This window comes from Scyliorhinus canicula, chromosome 14 (genome assembly GCF_902713615.1).
Source record: "Scyliorhinus canicula chromosome 14, sScyCan1.1, whole genome shotgun sequence".
NCBI lineage: Eukaryota > Metazoa > Chordata > Chondrichthyes > Carcharhiniformes > Scyliorhinidae > Scyliorhinus > Scyliorhinus canicula.
Window position 1 is genome coordinate 158,443,519 of NC_052159.1, and position 20,518 is coordinate 158,464,036.

Here is a 20,518-nt window from a genome sequence, read left to right on the forward strand (position 1 = left end):
AAAAAAAAATACTGAGGGAGTGCTGCACTGTCAGAGGGTCAGTACTGAGGGAGTGCCGCACTGTCAGAGGGTCAGTACTGAGGGAGTGCTGCACTGTCAGAGGGTCAGTACTGAGGGAGTGCTGCACTGTCAGAGGGTCAGTACTGAGGGAGTGCTGCACTGTCAGAGGGTCAGTACTGAGGGAGCGCTGCACTGTCAGAGGGTCAGTACTGAGGGAGTGCTGCACTGTCAGAGGGTCAGTACTGAGGGAGCGCTGCACTGTCAGAGGGTCAGTACTGAGGGAGTGCTGCACTGTCAGAGGGTCAGTACTGAGGGAGTGCTGCACTGTCAGAGGGTCAGTACTGAGGGAGTGCCGCACTGTCAGAGGGTCAGTACTGAGGGAGTGCCGCACTGTCAGAGGGTCAGTACTGAGGGAGTGCTGCACTGTCAGAGGGTCAGTACTGAGGGAGTGCTGCACTGTCAGAGGGTCAGTACTGAGGGAGTGCTGCACTGTCAGAGGGTCAGTACTGAGGGAGTGCTGCACTGTCAGAGAGTCAGTACTGAGGGAGTGCCGCAGTGTCAGAGGGTCAGTACTGAGGGAGTGCCGCACTGTCAGAGGGTCAGTACTGAGGGAGTGCTGCCCTGTCAGAGGGTCAGTACTGAGGGAGTGCTGCACTGTCAGAGGGTCAGTACTGAGGGAGTGCTGCACTGTCAGAGGGTCAGTACTGAGGGAGTGCTGCACTGTCAGAGGGTCAGTACTGAGGGAGTGCCGCACTGTCAGAGGGTCAGTACTGAGGGAGTGCCGCACTGTCAGAGGGTCAGTACTGAGGGAGTGCTGCACTGTCAGAGGGTCAGTACTGAGGGAGTGCTGCACTGTCAGAGGGTCAGTACTGAGGGAGTGCTGCACTGTCAGAGGGTCAGTACTGAGGGAGTGCTGCACTGTCAGAGAGTCAGTACTGAGGGAGTGCTGCAGTGTCAGAGGGTCAGTACTGAGGGAGTGCCGCACTGTCAGAGGGTCAGTACTGAGGGAGTGCTGCCCTGTCAGAGGGTCAGTACTGAGGGAGTGCTGCACTGTCAGAGGATCAGTACTGATCTTGTGCTACACTGTCAGTGGGTCAGTACTGAGGGAGTGCTGCACTGTCAGAGGGTCAGTACTGAGGGAGTGTCGCACTGTCAGAGGGTCAGTACTGAGGGAGTGCCGCACTGTCAGAGGGTCAGTACTGAGGGAGTGCTGAAATGTCAGAGGGTCAGTACTGAGGGAGTGCCGCACTGTCAGAGGGTCAGTACTGAGGGTGTGCTGCACTGTCAGAGGGTCAGTACTGAGGGAGTGCTGCACTGTCAGAGGGTCAGTACTGAGGGAGTGCCGCACTGTCAGAGGGTCAGTACTGAGGGAGTGTCGCACTGTCAGAGGGTCAGTACTGAGGGAGTGCCGCACTGTCAGAGGGTCAGTACTGAGGGAGTGCCGCACTGTCAGAGGGTCAGTACTGAGGGAGTGCCGCACTGTCAGAGGGTCAGTACTGAGGGAGTTCTGCACTGTCAGAGGGTCAGTACTGAGGGAGTGCCGCACTGTCAGAGGGTCAGTACTGAGGGAGTGCTGCACTGTCAGAGGGTCAGTACTGAGGGAGTTCTGCACTGTCAGAGGGTCAGTACTGAGGGAGTGCCGCACTGTCAGAGGGTCAGTAATGAGGGAGTGCCGCACTGTCAGAGGGTCAGTACTGAGGGAGTGCTGCACTGTCAGAGGGTCAGTACTGAGGGAGTGCTGCACTGTCAGAGGGTCAGTACATTAATAAAACAAATTACCTGTCCATTTATCTCATTGTTGTTAGTGGAATCTTGCCGTGCAAAAATTGGCGATCAAATTCCCCATAGTGTGACACTGACGAAACTTGCACAAACTTTAACTTTCGATTGTTTTGTGATGTTCTGCTGTTGGGGCGGGTTGTAGAGTTTGAGAATCAGGGAGGATATGGAAGTACAGGCCCTAAAGTTGTTGAAATATTCCGTTTTTCACCCTTGTGACAGGCGTCTGGTGCACGTCCCCGAGTGTGGGGAGGAAGTGTTTCGGACATCCGCTCTGAAGTGGGCAGCCAGAGTTATATTCCTGCAGCATCCCCGGTGACAGGCATGTCATTCTGATTGGTCACTCAGCTGGGCTGAGATTATGTTGCCCTCACCAAGCAGTGGCAGGAGGTGGTGGATTGTGAGTGGGTTGCTGTGAGGCTCGGACAGCTGTCCTATTGTGTCTCCGGGCTGTGGTAGTGAGGCCTGAGGCCTTGTGACAGCCGGATTGTCCGGATGCTATAAGGAGTCTGTACCTATCCCAGCCCATGTAGGTTGATATTCGGAGGATGCAGACAGTGGGTGAGGGACCAGATCTCGCTCTGAGTCTCGGGTTGATTCCACTCTGAGCAATGTTTGCCCTGAAACTTGTTTTTCCTTCTTTCTACAGAATTACTTTTATCCCAGGTACCTTGGTAAGTTTGACTTCTGTCTTAATGCTGCCGTTAGGGTTTGAACAACTCAGACTTTGCATTTCACCTTCTCTAGAGGCAATGGGTTTGAGAAATAATCAGAGAGAGCTGGAGCAGGCCTTAGGAACAAGAGGAGACCATTCAGCCCCTTGAACCTAACCACCAGCCCATTAGACCGTGGCTGATCTGCATTTTACTTCTGTTCACCCACCTTAGCTCAGAGACCCTAAATCCCCGACCCAACACAAATCTCACCTCTGGCATTCTATTGACCACCCCCAACTTCAACAGCTTTTCATGGGTGCTGGATGTGCGGGTGCTGGGTGCGGGTGCTGGGTGTGTGGGTGCTGGGTGTGCGGGTGCTGGGTGTGCGGGTGCTGGGTGTGCGGGTGCTGGGTGTGCGGGTGCTGGGTGTGTGGGTGCTGGGTGTGTGGGTGCTGGGTGTGTGGGTGCTGGGTGTGCGGGTGCTGGGTGTGGGGGTGCTGGGTGTGCGGGTGCTGGGTGTGCGGGTGCTGGGTGTGCGGGTGCTGGGTGTGCGGGTGCTGGGTGTGCAGGTGCTGGGTGTGGGGGTGCTGGGTGTGCGGGTGCTGAGTGTGCGGGTGCAGGGTGTGCGGGTGCAGGGTGTGCGGGTGCAGGGTGTGTGGGTGCTGGGTGTGTGGGTGCTGGGTGCTGGGTGTGTGGGTGCTGGGTGTGTGGGTGCTGGGTGTGTGGGTGCTGGGTGTGTGGGTGCTGGGTGTGTGGGTGCTGGGTGTGCGGGTGCTGGGTGTGGGTGCTGGGTGCTGGGTGTGTGGGTGCTGGGTGTGTGGGTGCTGGGTGTGTGGGTGCTGGGTGTGTGGGGGTGGGTGTGCGGGTGCTGGGTGTGGGGTGCTGGGTGTGGGTGTGCGGGTGCTGGGTGTGCGGGTGCTGGGTGTGCGGGTGCTGGGTGTGCGGGTGCTGGGTGGGGTGCGGGTGCGGTGTGGTGTGGGGTGTGGGTGTGTGGGTGCTGGGTGTGTGGGTGCTGGGTGTGTGGGTGCTGGGTGTGGGGTGCTGGGTATGCGGGTGCTGGGTGTGCGGGTGCTGGGTGTCCGGGTGCTGGGTGTGGGGTGCTGGGTGCTGGGTGTGTGGGTGCTGGGTGTGTGGGTGCTGGGGTGTGGGTGCTGGGTGTGTGGGTGCTGGGTGTGTGGGTGCTGGGTGTGCGGGTGCTGGGTGTGCGGGTGCTGGGTGTGCGGGTGTGGGTGTGCGGGTGCTGGGTGTGGGTGCTGGGTGTGAGGTGGGTGTGCAGGGTGATGGGGGGGGTGCTGGGTGTGCTGGGTGTGGGTGCTGGGTGTGTGGGTGCTGGGTGTGTGGGTGCTGGGTGTGCGGGTGCTGGGTGTGCGGGTGCTGGGTGTGCGGGTGCTGGGTGTGTGGGTGCTGGGTGTGGGTGCTGGGTGTGCGGGTGCTGGGTGTGCGGGTGCTGGGTGTGCGGGTGCTGGGTGTGCGGGTGCTGGGTGTGCGGGTGCTGGGTGTGCGGGTGCTGGGTGTGCGGGTGCTGGGTGCGGGTGCTGGGTGTGCGGGTGCTGGGTGTGCGGGTGCTGGGTGTGCGGGTGCTGGGTGTGGGGGTGCTGGGTGTACTGGGTGCTGGATCCGCGAGCGCTGGTTCTCCGGGCGCTGGTTCTCCGGGTGCTGGGTGCTGCGGGTGCTGGGTGCTGCGGGTGCTGGATCCGCGGGCGCTGGTTCTGCGGGCGCTGGGAGAGAGATCCAGGTGTCCATTCCCGCTCTGTGTGGGTAAGTGGTTCCTGACATCACCCCTTAATGACTTGGCTCGAATTTTGTCCCTTTGTCTGATTCACTCCCATCTGCCCCCCCTCCCCCCGAGGAAATATCAACCATCTCAACTCTTTTAATCATCTGGAACACCTCATTTAGAACCCGTTAATCTTCTGTCCACAAGAGGATATAAATCTGGGCCGGGATTCTCCCCTACCTGGTGGGGCGGGGGGGGGTCCCGGTGTGTTGGAGTGGCGTGAACCACTCCGGCATCCAGCTGCCCCAAAGGTGCGGAATTCTCCTCAACTTTAGGGGCTAGGCACGCTCCGGAGTGGTTGGCGCTCCGCAGGCTGGCGTGAACGGCATATTCTCTCGACAAGCCCTTCGGCCCATCTTGCGTGCGCTGTGATCAAGCACCTATCCACTCTAATCCTATTTCCCAGCACTTTGGCCGTAGCCTTGCCTGCTGTCGTGTTTGGTGTTTTACCTTCCTCGGTTGCCGTGCCCAGCACTGAACACAATAGAGATTTCCTCCTTCATGTTCTGTGTTTTCCACAGTTTTGCCGATTAGAGGGAATGGTTATTGAGAGGGTTCCTGTTCTGGTGTTTGAAAAATCCGGATTCTCTGTTACCGGGAGGGGCTGTCAGCACCCAGCCATTGTGCTTCCTCATTACTGTTTCTAATACTTGGGTACCCTGCAGAAAGGTGGATTACAGATCATCCAGACATATTCCAGATGTCTATTTCAGCGTGGTGACGTTTTGTACTGGGAATGTAAATTTGTCAAATTGCCCCAGACAATCAGTCATAGATCATAGAATTTACAGTGCAGAAGGAGGCCATTCGGCCCATCGAGTCTGCACCGGCTCTTGGAAAGAGCACCCTACCCAAGGTCAACACCTCCACCCTATCCCCATAACCCAGTAACCCCACCCAACACTAAGGGACACTAAGGGTAATTTATCATGGCCAATCCACCTAACCTGCACATCTTTGGACTGTGGGAGGAAACCGGAGCACCCGGAGGAAACCCACGCACACACGGGGAGGATGTGCAGACTCCGCACAGACAGTGACCCAAGCCGGAACCGAACCTGGGACCCTGGAGCTGCGAAGCGATTGTGCTATCCACAATGCTACCTTGCTGCCAGTCGTGGGCATGTTCTGAAGCTCAGCCTGTGTGTGAATTGACAATCTTTCTCAGAGGAACCTTGTTAGAACATAGAACAGTACAGCACAGAACAGGCCCTTCAGCCCTCGATGTTGTGCCGAGCAATGATCACCCTACTCAAACCCACGTATCCACCCTATACCCGTAACCCAACAACCCCCCCTTAACCTTACTTTTTAGGACACTACGGGCAATTTAGCATGGCCAATCCACCTAACCCGCACATCTTTGGACTGTGGGAGGAAACCGGAGCACCCGGAGGAAACCCACGCACACACGTTACTCTCAATACTAACCCTCTCTCCTTGGCCTCCCCGACAGATTGCCTCAGCCTCCACCAGTTACGCATCAAAAGACAATATCGTGCTCCCGGAAACTCTCCTGTGGATTTACGAAGCTGTGTGACCGGTAGGTTGAATTCCGAGGAAATATCGGCAGCGATGAGGCGGAATTATCTAACTGGGTCTGATCGTAAAAGCCGAACGTGTCTCCTCTTCATATTTCCACCAGCTGAGTTATTGGTAAAGGGAGTGAATACAGATGAGAATTTTTCATTGAAACAAAGTTGGCGTCAGACTCTGGGCCATGGAGTCACTGGGAGTCCCTGCCTCAGGGCAGCTGGGATATCCCCACCCTGAAGTCTGAGAGTGAATGAGTATTTTTTTTGGAACATTCCAGAAGCCATTTCCATTCCTTAGGCCCCAATTTCCGAATGTGGTCGCTTTTCAGCTCCTGAACTCTGGAATGATATCCAGGTTAACATGTGAAGATCCCATATTATTAGATCGAAGAATTGAGGGAGGGCTCTCTAGTGTTTGTTACCATTCAGTCTCCTTCACAGCAGCACGCTTTGAGTAAGCACAAGACATGATGGTGAGGTATACAGAACAGACTTTATTAATACTGAGTGGGTTAGCACTGCTGCCTCACAGTGAGAGGGACCCGGGTTCAATTCCAACCTCGGGTGACTGTCTGTGTGGAGTCTACACATTCTCCCCGTGTCTGCGTGGGTTTCCTCCGGGTGCTCCGGTTTCCTCTTTACCCAGAGAGTAGTTCTTTACCCAGAGAGTAGTGGGGGCATGGAATGCAATGCCTGTGGAAGTAGTTGCGTCGGAAACATTAGGGACCTTCAAGCGGCTATTGGATAGGTACATGGATTACGGGAGAATGATGGGGTGTGGATTAATTTGTTCTTAATCTCGGACAAAAGTTCGGCACAACATCGTGGGCTGTTCCGTGCTATATTTTTCTATGTTCTATGTTCTAGTCCAAAGATGTTCAGGTTAGGTGGATTGGCCACGCTAAATTGCCCCTTCATGCTCAAAGGTTGGGTAGGTTACGGGGATAGGGTGGGGAGTGGGCCTGGGTAGGGTGCTCTTTTGGATAGTTGGTGCAGACTTGATGGGCCGAATGGCCTCCTTCTGCACTGTAGGAATTCTGGGAGTATTGGTGATTGATCTGACAGAGTGTGGCTTGGGGTTTCTGTTTATCTTCCAGCCCCTCCAAATACCTGTTGGAAGCTTTGCTCTTTTACATACACTGTATATTACATCAAACGTACATGTCACAGACAATATAATAATCTTTATTATTGTCACAAGTAGGCTTACATTAACACTGCAGTGAAGTTACTGTGAAAATCCCCTAGTCGCCACACTCCGGCGCCTGTTCGGGTACACTGAGGGAGAATTCAGGATGTCCAATTCGCCTAACAGCACGTCTTTCGGGACTTGTGGGAGAAAACCGGAGCACCCGGAGGAAACCCACGCAGACACGGGGAGAACTTGCAGACTCCGCACAGACAGTGACCCAAGCCGGGATAAGACCCTCATGGTGTTTCTCGTTTAGTTTTTTAAATACAGTATTTATGTGAACAATTGTACTTGTTTACTCCAAAGTTACTTTCATCAAGCAAGACTTTCTGGCTTAACGGTTTCAGAATCCATCGAAGAAAAGGCATTTTAACCATTAACTTTGCAGACTGTAGTTTTTTTCCCCCATAAATTTAGAGTACCCAATTCATTTTTTCCAATTAAGGGGCAATTTAGCGTGGGCAATCCACTGACCCTGCACATCTTTGGGTTGTGGGGGCGAGACCCACGCAGACACGGGGAGAATGTGCAAACTCCACACGGACAGTGACCCAGAGCCGGGATCGAACCTGGGACCTCGGCGCCGTGAGGCAGCAGTGCTAACCACTGCGCCACCGTGCTGCCCTCCTTTGCAGACTATAGTTAACGGATCCCTCTCCCTGTAGTATTACACTCATCATTCAGGCTATACTTTAGTTACTCATGCTCGATGACACATTAGAATTAATGGATCCCTCTACCTGGGTTTATTGCACTTGTCCAGAAATTACACTTCACCCAGTCTAGTTGTCACTTACACTAACACAGGAAGACGAGTTATACCTGGACTCTCCAGAACCATCCTGTTACTGTGTAAAATCTGGAGCCCTGTCACGGGAATGAGAATCTGTGATGTCCAGTAGTGCCCTGGACAATATTTAATCCTCAGTAAACAGCAGCGAGAGAGTGTGTTACCTGGCCAATCATCTCACTTGTTATTTCACTGTTTGTCTCCGACAGAATAACAATGCTCAATTCGGACGCCCCCTTGCACACAGTTCCTCCTTTCTTCCTGCAATAAATGTCACCCCTATGAGTTGAGCTGTTGAAAGATATTTTTGAAGATATTTATTTGTCCTTTGAAATAATGATTATCCACCTTTCTGATCATTTAAATTTGATATTTCATTAACTCCCCTTTCTCTGATGATGGAAGAAGAGTTTAACTCAATCCCCCGAAGGCTCCCTTTGGGCCAGCAGCTCCCCCCTTTGGGCCAGCAGCTCCCCCCTTTGGGCCAGCAGCTCCCCCCTTTGGGCCAGCAACTCCCCCCTTTGGGCCAGCAGCTCCCCCCTTTGGGCCAGCAACTCCCCCCTTTGGGCCAGCAACTCCCCCCTTTGGGCCAGCAACTCCCCCCTTTGGGCCAGCAACTCCCCCCTTTGGGCCAGCAGCTCCCCCCTTTGGGCCAGCAACTCCCCCCTTTGGGCCAGCAGCTCCCCCCTTTGGGCCAGCAACTCCCCCCTTTGGGCCAGCAACTCCCCCCTTTGGGCCAGCAACTCCCCCCTTTGGGCCAGCAACTCCCCCCTTTGGGCCAGCAGCTCCCCCCTTTGGGCCAGCAGCTCCCCCCTTTGGGCCAGCAGCTCTCCCCTTTGGGCCAGCAGCTCCCCCCTTTGGGCCAGCAACTCCCCCCTTTGGGCCAGCAGCTCCCCCCTTTGGGCCAGCAGCTCCCCCCTTTGGGCCAGCAACTCCCCCCTTTGGGCCAGCAACTCCCCCCTTTGGGCCAGCAACTCCCCCCTTTGGGCCAGCAGCTCCCCCCTTTGGGCCAGCAACTCCCCCCTTTGGGCCAGCAACTCCCCCCTTTGGGCCAGCAACTCTCCCCTTTGGGCCAGCAGCTCCCCCCTTTGGGCCAGCAGCTCCCCCCTTTGGGCCAGCAGCTCCCCCCTTTGGGCCAGCAGCTCCCCCCTTTGGGCCAGCAGCTCCCCCCTTTGGGCCAGCAACTCCCCCCTTTGGGCCAGCAACTCCCCCCTTTGGGCCAGCAGCTCCCCCCTTTGGGCCAGCAGCTCCCCCCTTTGGGCCAGCAGCTCCCCCCCTTTGGGCCAGCAGCTCCCCCCTTTGGGCCAGCAACTCCCCCCCTTTGGGCCAGCAGCTCCCCCCTTTGGGCCAGCAACTCCCCCCTTTGGGCCAGCAGCTCCCCCCTTTGGGCCAGCTGCCACTTGCCCCTTCCTGCCACCTCCAACAGCCCTGCCTGCCTTTCCTTGATTCTTTTATAAAATAAAGCCTGGAGCTGTGTTTAGGGGTTGGATCCTGGGCTGTGAAACTGGAACCGATGACAACTTTCCCTGGATCAGGACATTAATGAGTTGAGGGACGGGTCAGCTGTCGGTTAGGGGGGGTGGGGGGGGTGGGACTGGAGTCAGGGGACCGAGTGGAAAGATACTTGCACAAGAGGTCTGTAAGTTTTCCAAAATCTAAGACTGCTTTCAAACCACAGTCAGTCAATGATTAACATGCACAGTTTTCTTGGTAAACTCCCCGCTGTGTTTCCCAGACCCAGAGAACATTGCTGTACATCCCTGATGTTGAGGTTGTAGAACAATATTATCTTTTCCTTTGTACTTGCCCCACGTGGATCAGCAGCTGTACACCTCTTCCTGCCGCCTTCAATAACCCCTCTGCTCTTTCTTCATGTCATAGTCACACAGCACAGAGACGCCCCCTCGGCCTATTGCATCTGCAGCGGTCAAAAGTAACCATTCTAATCCCATTTCCCAGCACTTGGCCCATAGCCGTGTCTGCCCCGGCATCGCAAGTGCCCATCTAAATACTTCTGAAATGTATGAGGGTCTCTGCCTCCACCACCCTTTCAGGCAGCGAGTTCCACACTCCCACCTCCCTCTGGGTAAAAAGGTTTTCCCCCACATCCCCTCTAACCCTCCCGCCCCTCACCTTAAATCCCTGCCCCCTGGTCATTGATCCCTCCACCAAGAGGAAAAGTTTCTCCCCGTCTAACCTATCTATGCCCCTCAATGTTATACATCTCAATCATGCCCCCCCCTCAGTCTCTGCTCCAAGGAAAACAATCTCAGTCTATCCAATCTCTCTTCATAACTAACGCTCTCCAGCCCAGGCAACATCCTGGTAAATCTCCTCTGCACCCTTTCCAGTGGCTATCACATCCCTCCTATAATGTGGATTCCAGAACTGCCCACAATACTCTGGCTGTGGCCTAAACAGCGTAACCTCCCTGCTCTGAATCTCTGCCTCGGCTAATAAAGGCAAGTATACCATATGCCTTGTGTGCGTTTCGCCCCCACAACCCAAAGATGTGCCGGGTAGGTGGATTGGCTACGCTAAATTGCCCCGTAATTCGAAAAAATTAATTGAGTACTCTAAATTTAGTTTTTAAAAAGTATACCATATGCCTTCTTAACCACTGTATCCACCTGTTCTGCTACCTTAAGGGACCGGTGTACATGCAGACCAAGGTCCCTCCGATCCTCGGTGCTTCCCAGGGTCCTGTTGTTTATCAGAACAAAGAACAAAGAAAATTCCAGCACAGGAACAGGCCCTTCAGCCCTCCCAGCCTGTGCCGATCCAGATCCTTTGTCTAAACCTGTCGCCTATTTTCCAAGGATTTACTTCCCTCTGTTCCCCACCCGTTCATATATCTGTCCAGATGCATCTTAAATGATGCTATCGTGCCCGCCTCTACCACCTCCGCTGGCAAAGCGTTCCAGGCACCCAACACCCTCTGCGTAAAAAACTTTCCACGCACATCTCCCTTAAACTTTCCCCCTCTCAACTTGAAATCGTGACCCCTTGTAATTGACACCCCCACTCTTGGAAAAAAGCTTGTTGCTATCCACCCTGTCCATACCTCTCATAATTTTGTAGACCTCAATCAGGTGTCCCCTCAACCTCCGTCTTTCCAACGAAAACAATCCTAATCTACTCAACCTTTCTTCATTGCTAGCACCCTCCATACCAGGCAACATCCTGGTGAACCTCCTCTGCACCCTCTCCAAGGCATCCACATCCTTCTGGTAATGTGGCGACCAGAACTGCACACAGTATTCCAAATGTGGCCTAACCAAAGTCATATACAACTGTAACATGACCTGCCGACTCTTGTACTCAATACCCCATCCGATGAAGGCAAGCATGCTGTATGCCTTCTTGACCACTCTATCAACCTGCGTTGCCACCTTCAGGGTACAATGGAGCTGAACTCCCAGATCTCTCTGTACATCAATTTTCCCCAGGACTCTTCCATTGACCATATAGTCCGCTCTTGAATTAGATCTTCCAAAATGCATCACCTCGCATTTGCCTGGATTGAACTCCATCTGCCATTTCTCTGCCCATCTCTCCCAACTATCTATATTTTGCTGTATTCTCTGACAGTCCTCCTCGCTATCTGCAACTCCACCAATCATAAGTATCATCTGCAAACTTGCTCATCAGACCACCTATACCTTCGTCCAGATCATTTATGTATATCACAAACAACAGTGGTCCAAACACGGATTCCTGTGGAACACCACTAGTCACAGTTCTCCATTTTGAGACACTCCCTTCCACCACTACTCTGTCTCCTGTTGCCCAGCCAGTTCTTTATCCATAGAGCTAGTACACCCTGAACCCCATACAACTTCACTTTTTCCATCAACCTGCCATGGGAAACCTTATCAAACGCCTTACTGAAGTCCATGTATACGACATCTACAGCCCTTCCCTCATCAATTAACTTTGTCACTTCCTCAGAGAATTCTATTAGGTTTGTAAGACATGACCTTCCCTGCACAAAACCATGCTGCCTATCACTGATAAGTCTATTTTCTTCCAAATCTGAATAGATCCTATCCCTCAGTATCTTCTCCAACAGTTTGCCTACCACTGACGTCAAGCTCACAGGTCTATAATTCCCTGGATTATCCCTGCTCCCCTTCTTAAACAAAGGGACAACATTAGCAATTCTCCAGTCCTCCGGGACCTCACCCGTGCTCAAGGATGCTTCAAAGATATCTGTTAAGGCCCCAGCTATTTTGTCCCTCAGCAACCTGGGATAGATCCCATCTGGTCCTGGGGACTTGTCCACCTTAATGCCTTTTAGAATACCCAAAACGTCCCCCTTCCTTATGCTGACTTGACCTAGATTATTTAAACATCCATCCCTAGCCTCAACACCCATCATGTCCCTCTCCATGGTGAATACCGATGCAAAGTACTCATTAAGAATCTCACCCATTTCCTCTGAGTCCACGCATAAATTCCCTCTTTTTTCTTTGAGTGGGCCAATCCTTTCTCTAGTTACCCTCTTGCTCCTTATATACGAATAAAAAGCTTTGGGATTTTCCTTAACCCTGTTAGCCAAAGATATTTCATGACCCCTTTTAGCCCTCTTTATTGCACGTTTGAGATTCGTCCTACTTTCCCGATATTGCTCCAAAGCTTCATCAGTTTTGAGTTGCCTCGATCCTATGTATGCTTCCTTTTTCATCTGAGCTAGTCGCACAATTTCACCCGTCATCCATGGTTCCCTAATCTTGCCATTTCTATCCCTCATTTTCACAGGAACATGTCTGTCCTGCACTCTAATCAACCTTTCCTTAAAAGACTCCCACATTTGAAATGTGGATTTACCCTTAAACAGCTGCTCCCAATCCAACTTCCCGAGCTCCTGTTGAATTTTGTTATACTCTGCCTTTCCCCAATTTAGCACTCTTCCTTTAGGACCACTCTCGTCTTTGTCCATGAGTATCCTAAAACTTACGGAATTGTGATCGCTATTCCCAAAGTAATCACCGACTGAAACGTCAACCACCTGGCCGGGATCATTCCCCAATACCAGGTCCAGTATGGCCCCTTCCCGAGTTGGACTATTTACATACTGCTCTAAAAAAACTCTCCTGGATGCTCCTTACAAATTCTGCTCCATTTAGGGGTAGCAGGGTAGCATGGTGGTTAGCATAAATGCTTCACAGCTCCAGGGTCCCAGGTTCGATTCCCGGCTGGGTCACTGTCTGTGTGGAGTCTGCACGTCCTCCCCCTGTGTGCGTGGGTTTCCTCCGGGTGCTCCGGTTTCCTCCCACAGTCCAAAGATGTGTGGGTTAGGTGGATTGGCCATGCTAAATTGCCCGTAGTGTCCTAGAAAAAGTAAGGTTAAGGGGGGGTTGTTGGGTTACGGGTATAGGGTGGATACGTGGGTTTGAGTAGGGTGATCATGGCTCGGTACAACATTGAGGGCCGAAGGGCCTGTTCTGTGCTGTACTGTTCTATGTTCTATGTTCTACACCTCCAACAATACATGAGTCCCATTCAATGTTGGGGAAGCTAAAATCTCCCATCACAACCACCCCATTGCTCCTACATTGTTCTATAATCTGTCTACATATTTGTACCTCTACTGCACGCTCGCTTTTGGGAGGCCTGTAGTAAAGTCCCAACAATGTTACTGCACCCTTCCTATTTCTTAGCTCTATCCATATTGCCTCAGTGCTCGAATCCTCCATCGTGCTCTCCTTAATCACAGCTGTGATATCATCTCTGACCAGTAACGCAACTCCTCCACCCCTTTTACCTCCCTCTCTATCCCTCCTGAAGCATCTATACCCTGTGATATTTATTTGCCAGTCCTGCCCTTCCCTCAACCAAGTCTCAGTATTACCAATATCACCATCTTCCCAGATACTGATCCAAGCCCTAAGTTCATCTGCCTTACCTGCTACACTTCTCGCATTAAAACAAATGCACCTCAGACCACCTGTCCCTTTGCGATCATCATCTCTTCCCTGTCTACTCTTCCCCTTAGTCACATTGAGTTTATTATCTAGTACCTTATTGGCTTTAGTTGCTGCCTCTTTACTGACCTCTAACTTCCTAATCTGGTTCCCATCCCCCTGCCACATTAGTTTAAAACCTCCCCAACAGTGTTATTCCCTTGTCGTGTTTGTCCTGCCCAAGTGCATCACCTCGTACTTATCCGGATTGAATTCCAATTGCCCCGATTAGCCCATCTGACCAGTCCGTCTATATCCTCCTGTAACTGAAAGCCATCCTCCTCACTATTTACCACCCCATCAATTTTCTGCTGTTTTAAATCCATTGAATAGAATCCCTACAGAACAGAGAGAGGTCGTTCGGCCCATCGTGTCTGCAGTGACCCTCCGAAAGAGCACCCTATCCTTGTAATCCCTCCCAGCCTGCACATCTTTGGACACTAGGGGGCAGTATAGCATGGTGCATCCACCTAAACTGCACATCTTTGGACTAACTCATTATCTTCGACCGAGCCACAAACCATCATTGAGTTTTCTTCTCTCCTGAATCACCTCCAGCTTGTTGCACGCCCGTCCTCACTCTGTCTGTAAGCTGAGGGCTTCTAAAGGGCAGTTGCCTCCATCAAACTTCCAAAGCGTCTGAAAGTCAGGCTTGCAATAAGCTCCTAAATGGTTTAATTGGCCAGTTAATACACACGGACCAGTTCCAAGGTCACACGTTCTCCTCCATTTTGAAAGCTGCTGGTGATGGGAACATTGGTGGAACGTCTGGCCCCGTGACACTGCGACGTTCCCTTCATTCCGACCTGATCCAGGGAAAATCCGTCCTCGGTCCTCTGCAAGGCTTGCTCAGTCCACATGGGGAGATACTTTTACAGATTTTCTCTGCAGGAGATTGGGGTTGAGTAGAGTGCGTGATGAGGTAATTTGGGACAGTAATTTGGGGACAGTCAACAATAACAACAATCTACCTGTTCAGCACCTTTTCAATGCAGTAAAATATCTCAGGGCTGTTCGCAGGACTGATTGACGAGCAAAACGTGACACTGACGGGACATTTGCAGGTGACCAAAAGCTTGGCTGAAGGGCTAGGTTTTCAGGGAATGTCAAAGGAGATGTTACGGGAAGGAATTCCAGAGCTTCGAGCCTCAATAGCTGAGGCACGGCTACCAATAGCGATTAAAATCAGGGATGGCCAAGAGGCCAAAAGTGGAGGAGGTTACAGAGATAGGGAGGGGTGAGGGTACAGAGATAGGGAGGGAGGAGGTTACAGAGATAGGGAGGGGTGAGGGTACAGAGATAGGGAGGGGTGAGGTTACAGAGAGAGGGAGGGAGGAGGTTACAGAGATAGGGAGGGGTGAGGGTACAGAGATAGGGAGGGGTGAGGGTACAGAGATAGGGAGGGGTGAGGTTACAGAGATAGGGAGGGGTGAGGGTACAGAGATAGGGAGGGGTGAGGGTACAGAGATAGGGAGGGGTGAGGGTACAGAGATAGGGAGGGAGGAGGTTACAGAGATAGGGAGGGGTGAGGGTACAGAGATAGGGAGGGGTGAGGGTACAGAGATAGGGAGGGAGGAGGTTACAGAGATAGGGAGGGGTGAGGTTACAAAGATAGGGAGGGAGGAGGTTAAAGAGATAGGGAGGGGTGAGGTTACAGAGATAGGGAGGGGTGAGGTTACAGAGATAGGGAGGGAGGAGGTTACAGAGATAGGGAGGGAGGAGGTTACAGAGATAGGGAGGGGTGAGGTTACAGAGATAGGGAGGGAGGAGGTTACAGAGATAGGGAGGGAGGAGGTTACAGATATAGTGAGGGGTGAGTTACAGAGATGAGGAGGGATGAGGTTACAGAGATAGGGAGGGGTGAGGGTACAGAGATAGGGAGGGGTGAGGGTACAGAGATAGGGAGGGGTGAGGGTACAGAGATAGGGAGGGGTGAGGGTTACAGAGATAGGGAGGGAGGAGGTTACAGAGATAGGGAGGGAGGAGGTTACAGAGATAGGGAGGGGTGAGGTTACAGAGATAGGGAGGGAGGAGGTTACAGAGATAGGGAGGGGTGAGGGTACAGAGATAGGGAGGGAGGAGGTTACAGAGATAGGGAGGGGTGAGGGTACAGAGATAGGGAGGGGTGAGGGTACAGAGATAGGGAGGGGTGAGGGTACAGAGATAGGGAGGGGTGAGGGTACAGAGATAGGGAGGGGTGAGGTTACAGAGATAGGGAGGGGTGAGGGTACAGAGATAGGGAGGGGTGAGGGTACAGAGATAGGGAGGGGTGAGGGTACAGAGATAGGGAGGGAGGAGGGTACAGAGATAGGGAGGGAGGAGGTTACAGAGATAGGGAGGGAGGAGGGTACAGAGATAGGGAGGGGTGAGGTTACAGAGATAGGGAGGGGTGAGGGTTACAGAGATAGGGAGGGGTGAGGGTACAGAGATAGGGAGGGAGGAGGTTACAGAGATAGGGAGGGGTGAGGGTACAGAGATAGGGAGGGGTGAGGTTACAGAGATAGGGAGGGAGGAGGTTACAGAGATAGGGAGGGAGGAGGTTACAGAGATAGGGAGGGAGGAGGGTACAGAGATAGGGAGGGGTGAGGTTACAAAGATAGGGAGGGAGGAGGTTACAGAGATAGGGAGGGGTGAGGTTACAAAGATAGGGAGGGAGGAGGTTACAGAGATAGGGAGGGAGGAGGTTACAGAGATAGTGAGGGAGGAGGTTACAGAGATAGGGAGGGGTGAGGTTACAGAGATAGGGAGGGAGGAGGTTACAGAGATAGTGAGGGAGGAGGTTACAGAGATAGGGAGGGGTGAAGGTACAGAGATAGGGAGGGGTGAGGTTACAGAGATAGGGAGGGAGGAGGTTACAGAGATAGGGAGGGCTGAGGGTACAGAGATAGGGAGGGGTGAGGTTACAGAGATAGGGAGGGAGGAGGGTACAGAGATAGGGAGGGGTGAGGGTACAGAGATAGGGAGGGAGGAGGTTACAGAGATAGGGAGGGAGGAGGTTACAGAGATAGGGAGGGAGGAGGTTACAGAGATAGGGAGGGAGGAGGTTACAGAGATAGGGAGGGGTGAGGGTACAGAGATAGGGAGGGGTGAGGGTACAGAGATAGGGAGGGAGGAGGGTACAGAGATAGGGAGGGGTGAAGGTGCAGAGATAGGGAGGGGTGAGGGTACAGAGATAGGGAGGGGTGAGGTTACAGAGATAGGGAGGGGTGAGGGTACAGAGATAGGGAGGGAGGAGGTTACAGAGATAGGGAGGGAGGAGGTTACAGAGATAGGGAGGGAGGAGGTTACAGAGATAGGGAGGGGTGAGGTTACAGAGATAGGGAGGGAGGAGGTTACAGAGATAGGGAGGGAGGAGGTTACAGAGATAGGGAGGGGTGAGGGTACAGAGATAGGGGAGGAGGTTACAGAGATAGGGAGGGAGGAGGTTACAGAGATAGTGAGGGAGGAGGTTACAGAGATAGTGAGGGAGGAGGTTACAGAGATAGGGAGGGGTGAGGTTACAGAGATAGGGAGGGAGGAGGTTACAGAGATAGGGAGGGGTGAGGTTACAGAGATAGTGAGGGGTGAGGTTACAGAGATAGGGAGGGGTGAGGGTTACAGAGATAGGGGGGAGGAGGTTACAGAGATAGGGAGGGAGGAGGTTACAGAGATAGGGAGAGAGGAGGTTACAGAGATAGGGAGGGAGGAGGGTACAGAGATAGGGAGGGAGGAGGGTACAGAGATAGGGAGGGGTGAAGGTACAGAGATAGGGGGGAGGAGGTTACAGAGATAGGGAGGGAGGAGGTTACAGAGATAGGGAGAGAGGAGGTTACAGAGATAGGGAGGGAGGAGGGTACAGAGATAGGGAGGGAGGAGGGTACAGAGATAGGGAGGGGTGAGGGTACAGAGATAGAGAGGGAGGAGGTTACAGAGATAGGGAGGGAGGAGTTTACAGAGATAGGGAGGGAGGAGGTTACAGATATAGGGAGGGGTGAGGTTACAGAGATAGGGAGGGAGGAGGTTACAGATATAGAGAGGGGTGAGGGTACAGAGATAGGGAGGGAGGAGGTTACAAAGATAGGGAGGGAGGAGGTTACAGAGATAGGGAGGGAGGAGGTTACTGAGATAGGGAGGGGTGAGGGTACAGAGATAGGGAGGGAGGAGGTTACAGAGATAGGGAGGGGTGAGGGTACAGAGATAGGGAGGGGTGAGGGTACAGAGATAGGGAGGGAGGAGGTTACAGAGATAGGGAGGGGTGAGGTTACAGAGATAGGGAGGGAGGAGGTTACAGAGATAGGGAGGAGGTTACGGAGATAGGGAGGGGTGACGTTACAGAGATAGGGAGGGAGGAGGTTACAGAGATGGGGGAGTGACGTTACAGAGATGAGGAGGGGTGAGGGTACAGAGATAGGGAGGGAGGAGGGTACAGAGATAGGGAGGGAGGAGGTTACAGAGATAGGGAGGGAGGAGGTTACAGAGATAGGGAGGAGGTTACAGAGATAGGGAGGGAGGAGGGTACAGAGATAGGGAGGGGTGAGGGTACAGAGATAGGGAGGGGTGAGGGTACAGAGATAGGGAGGGAGGAGGTTACATAGGTAGGGAGGAGGTTACAGAGATAGGGAGGAGGTTACAGAGATGAGGAGGGGTGAGGGTACAGAGATAGGGAGAGAGGAGGTTACAGAGATGGGGGAGTGACGTTACAGAGATAGGGAGGGAGGAGGTTACATAGGTAGGGAGGAGGTTACAGAGATAGGGAGGGGTGAGTTACAGAGATGAGGAGGGAGGAGGTTACAGAGGTAGGGAGGAGGTTACAGAGATGGGGGAGTGACGTTACAGAGATGAGGAGGGGTGAGGGTACAGAGATAGGGAGGGAGGAGGGTACAGAGATAGGGAGGGGCGAGTTACAGAGATGAGGAGGGAGGAGGTTACAGAGGTGAGGGTGAGGAGTTGGTGATATATGAAAACAGATGAGAATTTAACATTGTCAGTGAAAGGAACTGGCGAGTTGGACCAATCAATCGTCTCTCATTGATTGGTGACTATGTTATATTTATTGATGCATTTTGAGTGTTCACTGTTTGACTGTCTTCTGTTGCAGCAATTTCAGACCAGTGCTCCCCCTCTCCGTGTAACCCTGAAGGCTCAGCCCAATGTGTGGACAAACAAGCGGCTTTCAGCTGTATCTGTAAGGAAGGATGGATTGGAGACAGGTGTCAGCACGGTACATGTCAAACAGATCCCTAAAACTGGAGTCAGCATCACGGGAAGACCGGGAATATTGAACACCGCCTTGTTTGTGTCAGGCAGGCTGTAGAAACCCTTCACATTGAGATCCAAACAAGGATTACAGACCATTCACTTGTTCATTCGCAATTACTTTGAACAGAATTGCAGAAATTTCAGCACAGGAAGAGACCTTTCAGCCCATCACCCCTGTGTCAGTGCAATCTCTTCAATCACAATCCCCCTGCCCGATATGAGTTATCTTGCAGCCTTGCCTCACTGCACCAGGGACCCGGGGCTGGGATCAAACCGTTACTGTCCGTGTGGAGTTTGCACATTCTCCCCATGTTTGTGTGGGTCTCACACCACAACCCAAAGGTGTGCAGGGTCGGTGGATTGACAACGCTAATTGCCCCCTTAATTGAGAACAAAATATTCAAAAAATAAATTTAGAGTACCCAATTAATTTTTTCCAATTAAGGGGCAATTTAGCGTGGCCAATCCACCTACCCTGCACATCTTTGGGTTGTGGGGGTGAGACCCACGCAGACACGGGGAGAATGTGCAAACTCCACATGAACAGTGACCCAGAGCCGGGATCGAACCTGGGACCTCAGCGCCGTGAGGCAGCAGTGCTAACCACCGCGCCACTGGGCTACTGGCACACTGGGCTAAATCGCTGGCTTTCAAAGCAGACCAAGGCAGGCGAGCAGCACGGTTCAATTCCCGTACCAGCCTCCCCGAACAGGCGCCGGAATGTGGCGACTAGGGGCTTTTCACAGTAACTTCATTGAAGCCTACTCGTGACAATAAGCGATTTTCATTTTCATTTTCATTGTGCGGCCCAGGAAAAATATTATTGGGTACACTAAAATTTAAAAAAAGGTTTGCAATGATCTATGCTCCAATTATCCTCTGTTCAGATTGTAACCCAGAATCTCCAGGGGATGAAGCTGTCTGTGAAACATCAGCTCAATACCCAACAACACACAACAACCCCCTCCAGCCAGGGAGAACAAAAATAAACTCTGTTTATTGTCTCTCTAGTCCAGATATTTTTATTGTTAGGTTATCACTGAGATATGTTTGGAGGAGATACTTAGCTGTCAGAAGATTGTGGGATTCATTCCAACTCCACAGGCCTGTCAGAGGGTCAGTACTGAGGGAGTGCCTCACTGTCAGAGGGTCAGTACTGAGGGAGTGCTGCACTGTCAGAGGGTCAGTACTGAGGGAGTGCCGCACTGTCAGAGGGTCAGTACTGAGGGAGTGCCGCACTGTCAGAGGGTCAGTACTGAGGGAGTGCCGCACTGTCAGAGGGTCAGTACTGAGGGAGTGCTGCACTGTCAGAGGGTCAGTACTGAGGGAGTGCCGCACTGTCGGAGGGTCAGTACTGAGGGAGTGCAGCACTGTCAGAGGGTCAGTACTGAGGGAGTGCTGCACTGTCAGAGGGTCAGTACTGAGGGAGTGCCACACTGTCAGAGGGTCAGTACTGAGGGAGTGCCGCACTGTCAGAGGGTCAGTACTGAGGGAGTGCCGCACTGTCAGAGGGTCAGTACTGAGGGAGTGCTGCACTGTCAGAGGGTCAGTACTGAGGGAGTGCCGCACTGTCAGAAGGTCAGTA

At 52.8% G+C, this 20,518-nt stretch overlaps 1 protein-coding gene across 1 annotated transcript in view; it reads left to right on the forward strand.

Annotated features, from left to right (window-relative positions):
- pros1 (protein S) overlaps window positions 1-20,518 on the forward strand; it is a 69,529-nt gene that overhangs the window by 14,771 nt on the left and 34,240 nt on the right. Inside the window, exons 3-5 of the mRNA XM_038817994.1 lie at window positions 2,429-2,453; window positions 5,669-5,755; window positions 18,773-18,895. Coding sequence (XP_038673922.1) covers window positions 2,429-2,453; window positions 5,669-5,755; window positions 18,773-18,895 — 235 coding nt within the window. The remainder of the gene's footprint in view (window positions 1-2,428; window positions 2,454-5,668; window positions 5,756-18,772; window positions 18,896-20,518) is intronic.